Source organism: Zea mays, chromosome 2 (assembly GCF_902167145.1).
Source record: "Zea mays cultivar B73 chromosome 2, Zm-B73-REFERENCE-NAM-5.0, whole genome shotgun sequence".
Classification (NCBI taxonomy): domain Eukaryota; kingdom Viridiplantae; phylum Streptophyta; class Magnoliopsida; order Poales; family Poaceae; genus Zea; species Zea mays.
Window position 1 is genome coordinate 150455117 of NC_050097.1, and position 16081 is coordinate 150471197.

At 41.9% G+C, this 16081-nt stretch overlaps 1 protein-coding gene and 1 pseudogene across 6 annotated transcripts; both read left to right on the forward strand.

The window, feature by feature from the left end:
- The first annotated feature begins 1464 nt into the window (after positions 1–1464).
- LOC109944304 (uncharacterized) lies at positions 1465–2433 on the forward strand (annotated as a pseudogene).
- A 1104-nt stretch (positions 2434–3537) lies between these two features.
- On the forward strand, positions 3538–6800 carry LOC100282581 (myosin-like protein). Of its 6 annotated transcripts, none has more exons than XM_008669754.3 (5): positions 3579–3733; positions 4624–4781; positions 5298–5901; positions 6088–6221; positions 6489–6800. In XM_008669754.3, the coding sequence occupies exons 3-5, from the start codon at positions 5327–5329 to the stop codon at positions 6644–6646; spliced, it is 867 nt and encodes a 288-aa protein (XP_008667976.1). In that variant the 5' UTR covers positions 3579–3733; positions 4624–4781; positions 5298–5326; the 3' UTR covers positions 6647–6800. The 6 variants fall into 6 exon arrangements, with proteins under 6 accessions (XP_008667975.1, XP_008667977.1, XP_008667976.1 ...); XM_020547731.2 differs by having other exon boundaries at positions 3588–3733; positions 5320–5901; XM_008669753.3 differs by lacking the exon at positions 4624–4781 and having other exon boundaries at positions 3538–3733.
- The last annotated feature ends 9281 nt before the right edge of the window (positions 6801–16081 follow it).

Genomic DNA, 16081 nt, shown 5'->3' on the forward strand with positions numbered 1-16081 from the left:
AATTAGGAAAGTTAGTGGAGGACTACCTTACCCGAAAGGGGCAAGGGCAGTAGGGGAATGGTCGGCATAGGGACGTTCTCGGGGTGATTTTGCTGCGATGGCTTTTCAGACGGGGGATTCCTATACTGCGCTTCCTAGAAACTGTACCGGGTTTTTTGAAGCTAGTGGAACTTTATAAAGGCCTCATAATGGTACCCTGCCTCGCTTCCTTGGTAGAGGTGTATGGGGTCTAATCAACCCCGTGGCAAATGGGTAACACGACTTGTGGGTAAAGATGCGCAACCTCTGCAGAGTGTAAAACTGTTATATCAGGCATGCTCATGGTCATGAGCGGCTCGGACCCTCACATGATTAACTTATGGAATTAAACTCAATTTGTCATTTGAATTGCATTGCGCGTGTTGTTATTAATCTTGATCTCTTATTTAATTGGGTTGGTATCTACTTATACCTAGTAACTGCTAATAAATTTTTGACCAACTTTAAAAACAATGCTCAGCTTTAACCATCCTCTTTGGTAAGCCTGACACTTCACATGAGCTCCCACCTTTGGTGAGTTCATGCACATTATTCCCCACAACTTTTGAGCGATGAACGTATATACAAGCTCACCCTTGTTGTACTCACATCCCCCCAGGTCAAGAACATGTACCGCAGAATGAGGCGCATGAAGAATGTTGCGTTGAGTTCGTGAGTGGTCTAGGCCATCGTCTTCCATTCAACTTTGGGTTGCTAGATCGTGTCTTCATATGATGTAATTATTTAACTAATTTGTACAGAACTTCGTTATATATTAATGTTGTGACATTCGTTTCCGTACCATGAGTCATCATATGTGTAAGACTTGTTCCCAGCACACTTGGTGATTATTTCACGCTCGGGTCTTGGTGCCCCTAAAATCCGGGTGTGACAGAAGTGGTATCAGAGGAATATTGACTGTAGGACGAAACCTAGATAGAACTAGATAACCCTTACCTACTTACCTTTGCTACTCTAATTCTTTCTAAACTTTTCTTAATCTTTTCTCATCTACTGCTGCTTTACTCTAATTACTCTTACCTCTTCTCTTCTAAAGACAAAAGTGGATTTCACACTTTGAAATCATGTACCTAAAGTGACTTTTAGGAATAGAAGACCTAATCTTAGGAACAAAAACAAACTATTTTTAAGGTATCTATGTGCTTGAATGTTTGTTCTTTTAGGAATAGGAGACCTAATCCATATAGAGGGGTTCAATACCATCTCAATGAGTTTAGGAGGCGTCGTTCATCACAAAGTGGTTATGCGAACTATAGAGAGTTGTTCAACCACCGCCATGCAATTCTCCGTAACCATATAGAGAGGGCCATCGGTGTTCTAAAGAAAAGGTTCCTGATTCTAAAATTAGGCACATTTCATCCCATAGAGAACCAAATCAAGATCACAGCTGCAACTGTTGCATTCACAACATAATTAGAGGGCAAAATGGAGACGAAAGATGGCTTGACAACCAACCAGATTACATCTCTCCAAGTCAATATGTTGATGTTCCAGAGGGAGATACCAACTATCTCAATGACATGGAATCAAGTGATGGAAGCGCTCTATGAGATCAGATCACACTTCAGATGTGGGCTGCCTACAATAGCTAGATGTTAGAATGGGTTGCCTACAATAGCTAGATGTGGGCTACCTACTATTATTACTTATGAAGTCTTTATGGTTTTTTCTTCTCACTTGTTCTTAATTTCTTGACCAGTAGTCCTCACAACAGAGTATTCTTCTTCTACATTTTGTATAGGTAGTGTGGCTACCGGAGAGTTAAATTTCACATCAACTGTTGTTGATCTTCCTCCACCATTAGCTCCATCTAGGAGTGCATCTGGACAAAGTATCAATCCCTTGAGTACTAATTCACTTGATTTGGATGGACAAGAAACCACAAGTGTTTTCAATCTGTCTACTGATGCTCAATCTGTCCCAATCAGTACTAATGAACCCACTGAAGCTCAATTTGTCCCATCTAATCAAGAATCAAGCAGAGAGAAGGTGGTAGTGGGAGAAAGCGTAAGCAAAGCCTTGTTGGATTAGCTCTTAAAAGTTATGTGGAGTTTAAAAAGATCCAAACTACAGAAACACTTGGAACTCTTAAAGATCAGAAGAGGCAGGAGGAACAATTTTCCATTAGCAAGTGTCAGGTTGAATTGAAAGGAATGGATGGATTAACAACTGAGGACAAATCATGCACTTTGGTGCTTTTTGAATATGCGATAAATAGAGAGGTTTTCTTAACAACATTGGAGCACGATGTTAGAGAAATTTGGCTCAAGCGCAAAATTAGGTATGTCCCTACTTTGATGTCTTCTTTGATGCTAATTGTGGTACATTGGAGTACAAACATATGATGTCTTCTTTGATGCTAATTGCAGGTTGCTTAGAAGCAGTGTGTACTAATGCGAGGTATGGATGTATTCTTTATAATGCTATAGTACTTAGTTTGTGTAACCATGTAAACTAAACATGTGTCAATTGGTGTTACTTGTAGAGTGCAAAGTGGAAGCAACACATGAAACCGACGTAGAGAAAAAAAAATGCAACAACAGTCCACATGAAGCTTGCGAAAAGAGTTAAATCCCAAAGTTTCTAATGAATAGACTTGTATTACAGTTTTATGTTATATTGTCTATCTATTTGTGTGAATGGAGATGACCTTGATGGATGGATTCGCTTCGCTGCTATTGCTTCAGTTTGTTGATGATTATGCTTTTACTTTCTTTTACTACTTCAGTTTGCTTGACAAACTATCGTGATGATGGATAAAATATGATGTGATGATGGATGAACCAGTTTATTATGCTCCAATTTACTTTGGTTGATTTTTTCTGATTTTTTGAAATATTTTTTTAAACTATGCTTGGATGAACCAAACAGCACGACCAACTAGTTTTCTACTTCAGTTTGCTTCAGTTTACTTTGGCCGAACCAAGCAACATGGTCATCCAGTATAGTAGTACACGATCATTCAGTTTGCTTCAGTTTACTTTTCTACTTTAGTTTGCTTCTTCAGTTTTCTGCCTCTCTCAACTACTTTGGCCGAACGAGCTATTCTCAAGTACTTGGTTGCCAAAGGGTGGCATGCAAGAATACCCTAGTGGGGGAAATCGTCCAAAGAAATTGAAGTGCCATTTAAATCCCCTTAGTGGATTATTTTCATGGGTTTATTGTCATATTGCTGCCAAACCAGCCCTTAGGGGGAAATGCATTCTAGAATAACGATATTCCGCTCCAACATCACTTGAAAAATTTCCAACATCAGCATAAAATGGTATATATTTAGGATAAAAATTATTACAACATATTCATAAACAATAAAAATCACTACAGAAATGAATTAGATTATAGATTAAAAAGACCACTAGCAAATGTTATGCAAGGCCTGTGATAAAAAAAGGAAAAAAATATCGACTAGTGGTTGTGAAAAGCTAAAGATAGATATTAGTGACAAATTATGAAAATGAAAGTAATTGAAAGCAAAATAAAAAAAAACATGGGAAAAGCAAGGGAAAAGGAAAAAGGTGATGGAGAAAGAATGAGCCAGTTTCAGGGTCTGCTTTCTGAAATAGAAATCGGCCCAGTAGCGCGTGCCGAGAGAACCCAGCCCCGGGCCACGAGCCGACGACCGCCGCCGCCTTGCTGCGCCAGGGCTTCGTCGGGCATTTTTTCCGGTGCCAGCGACGAGGACCCACCGCACCAGGTATGGCCTGCCCCTTCTCCCACCTTCCCGCATTGCAAAATTGAGCACCGAACCCTAACTCGGGCATTATTTGTATTCGGGTCTGATTGAATCTCGAAGTGTATGCATGTTTTTTGCCTACTAACTTCGATTTTTTTTCGTGTATATATGTGTGCACCCCATGCCCTGGGTCCGCCTGTGTGTGAATATTTTGTGGATCGGACAAGTTCCTGTAAATTGCAGTTGCAGTATACTTTGGTTGCTTCCTTGTTGCAAAATGAGCAAATGTAAGAGCCATGGGGCAGAGGGTCTGAAATTTGCTTAGAAAACTTCGAGGGCGAGGAACTGATACATATGTTGTTGTCTTTGACGCCAAGGTTTAAATCTTTGTCTTGGTTTGCTCCCAGAGTCTTTCTTTTGGCAGTTTTAGCAAGAGACTCGAGCGATGGGTGTATGGGTTAGCTGCAAAACCGTTGAGCATTACTTCCCATTGCATTGCTTTCAGTTATCTGTAATAAAGCTTTTCGTTTGTGTAGTTTTATGTATACCTTTTTATGCGAAGCCTGCAGCAATCTTTTCCCAGTGTTGTTGTGTTGTTATTCACTCTTCATTGTAGCAGGGTAATCCAATCAACCTTGTTCAGTTGTTCTTCACGCCTTTGTATCTTAGTATGAGATCCATGCAGACATACCAAAGATAAAAAGGCATCCCTGTGAGTTATACACATGAAAGTTGCCAACTAATGCACCCTTTTCTTGCAATGTTATTATAAACCATTATAAACCAATGGCGTTGTTGCTTTGATATTCTGTACCATGAAGTGGGTTAGACGTGCTATTACGCGCACTGCGGCTGCATTGCTCTAAGTTTGGTTGCTTATACTTGGTTTGCCAAAATAATGTTTATTGCAGCAGATGGGCCGACCTCCAGGTTGCCCAGTCTCTTGAATGTGGGTGATGGATGTAGCTTAGTTATCCTTGTGCAGCATGTTTCTGCAAACATAGAAGCTGGATGATTATGAGTTATGAAGTCGCTTCTTTTCTGAAGCAGCATGAAAGTAAAAAAAGAGGTGATACTTAAAACCCCATGCAATTTGTCTGTGCTGAGTTTTCAGCATCAAAACTGAAAACACCCACTTCTACTAATATTTTTTTTAATATGGAATATGTGCTGCATATCCACATTATTATCTTTTCTGTATTGATAGATGGATGGTAGTAGGGACCATTGCAATTGTATGCTTTATTTGAAGTGTTGATTTGCTTGTGGCCGATATTCTTGTTTATATTCCTCTAAAGATGGTTGTTGCAAACTTGTGATGTTAAGATACAAAATTGCCTGCATGAAAAAAGAGTTCTTAGTCAGACGGATCTCATCAACTAACTGAAGAAATTGATTTTGATTAGTTTTCTTTGAACTGTGATGATATAGCCTGTGCCAGTTAAAATGTTCACAAAGGCCTCATTTTGAGTACTTGTGACTGCACAGTTCTCATGGATTTGTACCTCACACGCAACAAGAACACAATATATTCTCTTGAGTTATGTTTTTATTCATTATTTTATGTATCCTTACTCTTGCGCAGGATTCTGATTACTCTTCATTAGGTTATAAATGACAGAGAGGCATCGTGCATCTCGGCAATATCATGACGACCCTCGGGGGTATCGTGAAGCTCCACCTCCTCCACTTGCACGAACAAGGCTTCTCTCTCCGCGACGCTTGGAAGCTCCACCTCCTCCACTTGCACGAACGAGGCTTCTCTCTCCGCGACACTTGGACGAGGAATTGTCTAGTCGCCGTGCCGAGATGCGCAGAATCCGTGGAGACAATCAGCGTCTGGCAGATGAAATTGTCAGTCTCAGGCAAACCATGCCTCGTTTGAAAGAAGACCTCCAAGTCTCAAGTCAAGCTGTACCAAAGCTCCGGGCAGAGAAAGAGCTTGAATCGAGGGAGCTGACTCAGAGGAATCTGAAGCTGGAAGCTGAGCTACGTGCCTTAGAACCCCTTAGGCAAGATGCTTTGCATCTGCGATCTGAAGCAAGTAAACTACAATCTTTGAAGCAAGAGTTGGCTGCAAAGGTTCAAGGTCTATCAAAAGAGCTTGAACATCAGAAATCTGAAAGCCAGAAAATGACTGCTATGGTAGCTGAACGTGATGCTCTGTGTCAAGAATTGTTGCAGGCCAGGTGAGTTGGTATTGCAGTTATTTTACTCTCTTCCTTATAGAACAGATGCAGCCTGTTGACATTCCTGATGGTTCATGTGTTAATTCTGATGGCTGCCTCCAAGGCCCTTTTAGTCCAGTGTCTCTTTGGTCTGCTCTTTGTATTTTTAGTTGATTGAAGAGCAGCTAACTTATGGTGTCATTGTAGGGCTAATCTTGAGTTTGAGAAGAAGGCAAAACCAGAGCTTACTGCACAGGTTCAGGCAATGGAGAAGGATCTTGTAGCTATGGCTCAAGAGGCTGAGAAGCTAAGGGCTGATATTTCGAAGAGAAACACACCTAGTAAGGCCATGTTCCAATCTCGCGAGATAAACTTTAGCAGCTTTTTTTAGCTACTTTTAGCCATTTGTAATCTAAACAGGAGAGCTAATGGTGGTAATTGAAACTAAACTTTAGCACTTCAATTCATATAGCTAAAGTTTAGCAGAAAGCTAAAGTTTATCCTGTGAGATTTGTGAGATTGAAACGGGGCCTAAGTTTTGCCTCCCATTTGCATGCTTATTACTGAAATAATAACACAGTTAGTCCTATAACATAGTCTACTTTTAGGTTTCAGCGGCCGTGGAGCTTATGGAACTTCTTTGTCGACGCCTGGGATGGGTTTGCAAGGCATGTATGATGGCGGCTATGCTACGGCCGGGAGCCGCTATGGCAGTGGCGCTGGGGCTTGGAGCTCGCATGATCCCCATGGTTACCCGCATCTGTAATTGTGCTTCTGACCCGTATTCACTCCTGAACAGCTCCTAGAGTACTTTGGCAATTTTCTGTAGTAGTATATAACTTGTGCTTTTTGGTGCACCACATTGCTACCCTTTCTGGTCAATGAAATGCAGTGTATTGTGAAAGCATCTAAACCCTTAAGCTTTGTTTGGGTACTTTAGTATTAACCTCAATCCACATGTATTTCAGGTGGATTAAGGTATAAATTAATTTAAGTTACACCCCAATCCGCCTCAATACAAATGGATTGAGGCCAGACATAAAACTCATAGGTTGCCTAAACCAATCTCTATTATTTTAACCTAACTTTAATATACCTGTAGAATTGTAATAATCTTATATTGTTATGAATCACCAAAATCACTGGGCTTGTTCGGTTAGGGATGTATTGAGGGGTTTGGAGTCTCTATTATTTTAACCTAACTTTAATATACCTGTATAATTGTAATAATCTTATATTATTATGAATCACCAAAATCACTGGGCTTGTTCGGTTAGGGATGGATTGAGGGGATTGGATCTATCCCTAACCAAACAAGCCCAGTGATTTTGGTGATTCATAACAATATAAGATTATTACAATTCTACAGGTATATTAAAGTTAGATTAAAATAATAGAGATTGGTTTGGGCAACCTATGAGTTTTATGCCTAGGGATGGCAACGGGGAAATCCCCGTCGGGTTGTCTCCCCGTACCCATCCCCGCGACAAAAAAATTCCCCCGCGAGGATCCCCATGAACTCCTGCGGGCGGCATTTCTTCCCCATCCCCGTTCCCCGCGGGGATAAATCCCCATCGGAGATCCCCGTCCCCACTTAAATTATAATTATGACATACTTTCTTTGTTATTAATATAAAACATTGTCATTTATATACATCGTCAGATGTTAGAACTCATTATGTGTATATCAAAATAACATATTTGTACAACGAATTATCTCCTAACAATGTAATTATTTATTTTTATCATTATATATTACATGAAAACATCACCATATATAAGTTTAACGGGTCCCCGCGGGGAACGGGATGAGGAATGTTTCCCCATCCCCATCCCCGTTTACCCATCGGGTGAGGATTTTTCCCCGTTTCCATCCCCGCGGGGGGGGAGAACCTTCCCCATCTCCATCCCCTAATGGAGGAATTCCCCGCGGGGATCGGGGCCCCATTGCCATCTCTATTTATGCCCTTGATTATGGATTATGTTTCGGTTTTAAAATTATGGAAAACAAGATTAAAAAACTCGACTTGTGGGAGGTAAGACAACCTCCAATCATTATATTAAGAAGACCTTCTCACATAAGTTAAGAAAACCCTGAACCTCTGTCCCATCTATACACAGTAGCATCGTAGTCTATATGAGAAAGATCGAGACTAGACCTTAGATCAGTGTTTTGGTGTGGAACAGACGAGGAGATTTTTTAAATATAGCTTGAAATTTGCTCTCATGGGGAGTCAAACCACAATGAGTAGCTCAGATTACCTAACTAACTCGGCTAGAATTAAGAATAGGCTAGTTTCAAGTGTCTTGGAGTTGGGAGACACATAATAGTTTAGGACTTCGATTTTTCCTTAACCATACTAGCTTGACATAAATAAATCTAATGAGTTTAGTGTGATGCACACCGACTATCTTTAGGTTTAGGTGGCTTAGGAGAGCCCAAAAGAAGTATGGATCAATTCTAGTTTCAAAGTTTTTCTATTTAGACAAGTTTGCAAGGTTTTTTTATAGACTTTGAACTTTGAATTTTAGGGTGGTCAGACTATAGTTGAATGGTGTGACACCTCCACGTATTTAACCTGAGAGAACCTAATTATCGGACCATATGAATAGTAGAGCATCAGACTAATGAGTTGAGTTCAATAATATGTGGAAACACATAAGAGAGTTCTAGGACGTGTCGGACCATACAACACACCTGTTTGAGTTAGGGTTCCTTTTGAGTTGGAGCCCCTTGATAGGATAGGGCTGTTGGACCCTATGGCCACACTAGACCAACAAATTGGGTTCAATGGCCTCTGCTTAGTGACCAGAGAGATATTCGTGGGTCGTGGGCTGCTTAGTGACCAGAGAGATATTCGTGGGTCGTGGGCATCAAACTAGTTCGATGGTGAATGTTGGACCATATGTGCGCAACAATAATTCAAACAGCTAGTTTTGACATAGTAGTACAACAATTATCGTCTTGTTGGACCGTTCGATATGGTCCGACCGGTGAGCGTACTGTCTAACTGTCACAAGAATTTTTTAGTGTGTAATGAGTACCCGTACACTAGCCATTACCTAGTGAGAGACTTGAGAGTTAGAATCCGCTTGATTAGCGACCTTATTATGGCAAACAAGAGTAATCCATTGACTCATTGAGTTTGGTAGAGTCAAGTGATAGTTTGTGCTTATTACTCTTAGTGATCGGCATCAACTAGACAGTTTGATGACGATTGTGAATACGATGATCATACAAAGAGTTTGTGGGTGATCCTTCTGAAGACTTATACACGGTTGTGAGCGGTTCACATTACCAGAGTGGCAAGAACAAGGTAATAGGGAGCATTTGGTCCTTACGCGGACCAAGAGAGAGTGACACCCTTGTGTGGGTGTACTTCAGTGAAGAATACTAGGAAGTGCCGACTCTTTGATACTTCGAAAAAACATTGAAGGACTTCTGACACTTGCTTTATCATACAAATTTGCCTTATGTGCAAGCGTGCAAGCAAACCATCTGATCCATTAGATCGTGATCCAACTGTAGGTCACATTTAACACTTAAACTCTTCCACCACCAGCTCAATATTTTTTATAAAAAAATCCCTAACAAACCATGGTTGTATCTGTGGTTGGATCGTAATATAATGGATCAGATGGTTTGTTTGCACGCTTGCACAGAAGGACGGCTTGCGTAACAGTCGTTGTCTTTACTTTAGGAATTTATATTCTTAGAATTATAGCGAGAAATTTGCTATCTTGTCGTTATAAAACGTGGGATTCACTAGATTGCCATCAAATGAATGAGTTTCGTCCTGTTGCCATTATCAACTGCGCCGCACATCACTACCGGTAGTGCATCTTAAAACGTCATTTGGTTATTTAATAAAACAAATAAGGTTGAATACATTTTTGTGGACCATTCTACTTTACTCGACGCCGCGTCCTCGGCGGCGGGTGCCGACACCGACGGGGCGGCCTCGGTGGTAGAGTGGCCTCGTCGTACGTGGAGGCGGCGGCAGCCGCGCCAAGGTACAGCAAGGAGCAGGAGGGGGAGGCGAGCGGCCATGGCGGCTGGCTTCGTCGTACGCGGAGGTTGCGGTAGCTGCGTGCTGCGACGACCATGGACTAGACAAGGGATAACGAGGAGCAGGAAGGGGAGGCAGACGATCATGGCGGCGGCGAAGGCCAGCTGCCCCGTCACTCCGCTCATGGCCAGGACGACGATGCTGGGAAGAACGTGAGGAAGAACGCACGTAGGGAGGATTGGAGGAAGAACGCCAGGGAAAGGAACGCATGGTCACGGAGGAGAAAAGGGAGAGCGGCAAAGCAGTCTATTGGTCTTCTATAATTAAATTAAACCTTTTTTTTTGTTTTTTAAACAGTCAAATGACATTTTAACGTGTAGGCCATGGTTCATAATAGCATTTAGATGAATCTCACTCATTTGATGTCAATTTGGTAAAGCCTACGTTTTATAATGACACATGCAAATTTCTCTATGATAGCATAAGGATGAAAATTAGGGTGTAAAACTTTTGATTATATATTAGATACTTGGATGAAGTTAGGCCTATAATTAGAAGTTAATTTTTGCAAAAATTTAGAGAAGCCTAGTTCTTTCTTATCTTGACATTGTAATCATTTTAATTGGTATCGGGGCCTCGTGTTTAACCGCTTTCAGTTACGATGGCTCGCGAGAATGGATATTGTCCCGTAAGGGTGACGATTCTCTGTATATGAAAGCTTACCTTGAGGCTATTTTTATAGAAATTTTTAGAACCGCTACTCAAGACCACCCTAATAGAAGCAGAAACCTATTATGAAAAATGAAATATAAAGAATAAGACCACTTTTTTAGACCTTTGAAAAGACTTATTCAATAAAATAAGGGTATATTTGGTTTTTTTATGGACTAAAGTTTAGTTGAGCGACTAAAAGTTAGTTCTTACCCTATTTAGTTACAGGGACTAAAGTATTCATAATGCAATAAATAGCTCATAAGAAAACTAAAATACCCCTTAACATTCTCGTGACATTTATGCAACTAAAATAATAAGGAACAAAAGGTAAAATTAATATGATTTAGTCCCTTTTAGTCACTGTTGGGGGTATGTTTCGTAGCCGAAGATCCAAAAAAGAACACCTTCGAAAGGTCTTCTCAGAAGCAAGCGCCGAAGCTATTATCTATAAAGCTTCGACACAAAGACAAAATCTCAAGATGAAGGGTTGAACCGACTTAAAGATGAATTGACTTAAAGACCCATGATGTTTTGTGTCATTATTGTAGTCGATTGTAAAGGACATAAATGTAATTTTGCGCAGGTTGCATCCTGTGCCTATAAATAGGTGAACAGTATCCCGGCACTGTTCACGTGATCCTGTAATCACTGATACGTCGCGCTTGAATTATTGCTTTCCGCCAAGGCGAAGGTATAATTGTGCCTAAATATTATGTTTTAATACTTGTATATTCATATAATAAAACATGTGAATATATTTTATGCTTTATATTTCATTCCTCATTGTTGTCTTACAAATATGATCTCGAAGGTGAAAACTTCGTGATACTTTACTTATGACCTTCGTCCGAAGCTCATTAAATCCTTGGGGAGATAATGCTTCAGCGGACGAAGGGCATTTTATACTTAACATCTTTGTGTTGCCTTGTTCTTAATTCGAAGCATTTGAGAACAAGTCCCCAACATTGGCGCCCACCTTCGGTGAACTCACTTCCACTTTCTGAGCTGATGGCTTCATTCAAAGCTGGAGTTGCTTCGGCTCCAAAGCTTGTACTCCCGATAACAGGCGGTTCATGCTCAGAGCCGGCTAACAAGAAGCAGAAGAAGGAGGCACAGAGAAGGGTACAACATGTAGGGGTGCAAGGACCCTTCATCAAGTCAAGATGGTCTCACATCCCGATTACCTTCTCCCAAGAGGATCTTCAGCTCAAGGATTACCCTCACAATGATGCTATGGTTATCTCTTGTGTTATCAAAGGATTTCTGGTCCACAATGTTTTGGTTGACACAGGCAGTGCAGCGGACATTATATTTGCTAAGGCCTCCAGACAGATGCAAGAGCCCGAAGATAAAATCCATGATGCCACACATCCCCTTTGTGGCTTCGGAGGAAGGCAGATTGTAGCACTTGACAAGATCACGATGCCAGTAACCTTCGGTTTTATCAACAACACAAGGACTGAACAAGTTGTGTTTGATATTGTTGACATGGAGTACCCTTACAACGCAATCATTGGTCGTGGTACTCTCAATGCTTTTGAAGCAATTCTTCATCCAGCATATCTTTGCATGAAGATACCTTCGGATCAAGGGCCTATTGCTATTCATGGAAGTTAGGAAGCTGCCAGAAGGGCCCAAGGAAACTGGACAGATTCAAAAGCAATCCATAACATAGATGGAGCTAAAGCTTGTGAGCAATACAAGTACAGAAGAGAGAAAGCTGCTTCGGCCGATCAGCCGAAGCCCATGCTTTTGTGTGACGATATAGCAGAGCAGAAGGTGCTATTGGGATCTCAATTGTCTGAGGAATAGGAGAAAACTCTGATAAGGTTTCTGTTCAACAACAAAGATGTCTTTGCATGGTCAGCTAATGATCTCTGCGGAGTCAACAGGGATGTTATTGAACACTCGCTCAATGTTGATCCATCCTTCAGACCCAGAAAGCAGAGGCTTTGGAAAATGTCTGATGACAAGGCCGAAGGTGCTCGGAATGAAGTGAAAAGACTCCTCAGCGCCGGAGTCATCAGAGAAGTGAAATACCCAGAATGGCTAGCCAACACTGTTATGGTAAAATAGGCCAATGGAAAATGGAGGATGTGTATTGATTTTACTGATCTCAACAAGGCTTGTCCGAAGGATGAGTTTCCATTACCAAGGATAGATTCCCTAGTTGACGCAGCAGCTTCGTCAGAACTTATGAGTCTGCTAGATTGTTATTCAGGCTATCATCAAATTTGGATGAAGAAAGAGGATGAGCCAAAAACCAGCTTCATAACCCCTAGTGGAACATATTGTTATCTTCGGATGCCTGAGGGGCTCAAGAATACTGGAGGAAGCTTCAGCAGAATGACAGCGAAGGTTCTTCATTCTCAGATAGGCAGAAATGTGCGAACTTATGTTGATGATATCATAGTAAAAAGCACGAAGCAAGAAAATCACATTGCTGATCTGCAGGAGACCTTCGCTAATTTTAGACAAGCCGGTCTGAAGTTGAATCCAGAAAAGTGTGTCTTCGGAGTGAAGAAGGGGAAATTCCTTGGTTGCCTAATTTCAACAAAAGGTATTGAGGCTAATCCAAATAAAATCGAAGCTATTCTTCGGATGGAACCACCAAGCACAAAGAAGGGGGCTCAACGTTTAACGGGAAGACTTGCATCTCTGAATCGATTCATATCTAGATCAGCAGAGAGAAATTTACCATTTTTTGAAGTGCTAAAGTCAGCCGAAGTTTTTCAATGGGGATCAGTTCAGCAGAAAGCCTTCGACGAGTTGAAGCAGTATTTGATAGATCTAACGATATTAACTCCACCAGCGCCAGGGGCTCCTCTGTTGTTATATGTGGCAGCTTCGCACTCAGCGGTAAGTGCGGCACTTGTCCAAGAGAAGCTTGAAGGGCAAACCAAAAAGCAAGCCCCAATATACTTCGTCTTCGAAGTCCTTATTTTATCAAAGAAAAACTATACAGAATTGGAGAAGGTGTTGTATGCTGTTTTGATGGCTTCCAGGAAACTTCGACATTATTTTCAAGCATACCATATAATTGTTCCTTCTTCACAGCCTTTGAAGGATATTATGAGAAATAGAGAAGCTAATGGAAGGATTGGAAAGTGGGCTGCGGAACTCAATGAGTTCTGCATTGATTATGTGCATAGATCTTCGATTCAGTCCCAGGCGTTAGCAGACTTCATTGCTGACTGGACGCCAGGGGCTCAGGAAGAAGAAGCAAGTAAAGATGTCGAAGCTTGGACAGTATTCTGCGATGGTTCTTGGGGAACCTTCGGTGCAGGTGCAGCTGCCGTCTTAATTGCACCTTCCAAAGTCAGAACATGCTACGCAGTGAAACTTGATTTTAGTTGTACAAATAATATTGCTGAATACGAAGCTTTGCTTTTGGGTCTTCGGAAGTTGAAAGCAATGGGGATAAGAAGGGCGGTCCTCAAAACTGATTCTCAAGTTATTTCTGGCCATGTTGACAAAAGTTGCAAAGCAAGAGATCCGAAGCTTGAAAAATATTTGGATACAGTTCGAAGACTTGAAGCCTCCTTCGAAGGGTTTTCTGTTAAGAATATTCCACGAGGAGAAAATGAGCACGCTGATCTACTAGCCAAGTCAGCAGCACAGGGGCTGCCATTACCTTCGGAAGTTTTCTTTGAAACGATAAAAGCACCTTCGGATGATCTTCTTGAAAGAACAGTGCTCAATATATCTCCTGTTTATAGCGAAGATTGGAGAACTGAGATCATGTCTTTTCTCCAGGGCAATTTTCTTTCAGATGACGAAGCTTATCAAAAGAGAATAGCGGCAAGAGCCCGTCCATATGTAATAATAGAGGGGGAGTTATACAAGCATGGAGTCTGTTCTCCATTACTCAAATGTCTATCCAGAACTGAAGGTATAGAGCTGATGAAAGAAATACATGCAGGCCTGTGTGGATCTCACATCGGATCCAGGCCTCTGTTGGGTAAAGTTTTTCGTCAAGGATTCTATTGGCCGAAGGCAGCTTCGAATGCAGCAGAATTAGTCCAAAAATGCGAAGGTTGTCAAAAATGTGCAAGAGATCAAAAACAACCTTCGTCTCTAACTCAATTAATACAACCCACCTGGCCATTGGAAAGATGGGGCCTTGATTTGCTAGGCCCACTTCCGCCAGCACAAGAGAATTTAAAATATGTTGTAGTGGCAGAGGAATATTTTTCCAAATGGATTGAGGCGAAGCCTTTAGCCACAATAACTTCGGTTACTGTCCAAAAGTTTTTTTGGCAAAATATTGTGTGTCGCTTCGGAGTGCCGAAGGCCATTACTGTAGACAATGGAACGCAGTTTGATGCCGAAGCTTTCAGAGAGTTTTGTGAACAAATTGGCACGAAGATCCATTTTGCATCAGTTCGGCATCCGGAGTCAAATGGACTTGTCGAAAGAGCTAATGGCATTATAATGACAGGAATAATGAAGTTAATCTTCAACCAGCCCAGGGGGAAGTGGCCGGACGAATTAATCAAAGTGGTGTGGAGCCACAACACAACAATATCAAGGTCAACAGGTTTTACACCATTCAAATTGTTGTTTGGTGACGAAGCAATAACCCCAGAAGAAGCTAAAGCAGGATCAATAAGAACAATGGCTTCGGCAGAAGACGAAGCTGATTATTCTGTTGCAAAAGATGCTATAGAAGGGATCAGGCTTCAGGCTGTAGAGAATATCAATAAATATCAAGCCGACACAATAAAATGGCGTGACAGAAAGGTTCGGTTTAAAAATATTAAGCCATGACACTTGGTACTTCGGAGAGTTGCCAACCCAGACACAGTAGGCAAGCTACAGTTGAAATGGGAAGGGCCTTTCCTGGTAGTATCTTCGTCAAGACCCGGTTCTTACAGGCTGAAGGATATGGACGACAGCGACATTCCTAGATCTTGGAATGCGGATGAGTGAAAGGGAAATGTGCCCTTGGGCCATTTCTAAGTATTTTGGTGATTGAGTGCCAACTCAAAGTGCTTAAATGTGAATTTATGCAATGGATGAACAAAGTGCAAATCTAGAGCAAAGGTATGTTTCTAAGTCTTAGTACATTGGTTTTGTGTACTAATATATCTTGTCTAAGTGTTAGAAACAGAAAGAAGAAGAGAAGAGAAGACTTGGCTGTATACAGCCAAGGGGCTGTTTCGGTCTGGGGCACCGGACTGTCCGGTGGTGCACCGGACAGTGTCCGGTGGTGCACCGGACAGTGTCCGGTGCGCCAGGCTGTCTCGGCCGAAGAGGCCGCTCTCGGGTTTTTCTCCGGCGACTTCGGCTAAAATTCACCGGACTGTCCGGTGTGCACCGGACTGTCCGGTGAGCCAACGGTCGGCCGGGCCAACGGTCGGCCGCGTGATCGGCGCGCGACACGTGGCCGAGCCAACGGTCGGAGGGAAGCACCGGACTGTCCGGTGTGCACCGGACTGTCCGGTGCGCCAGATCTGCAACGGTCGGCAACGGTC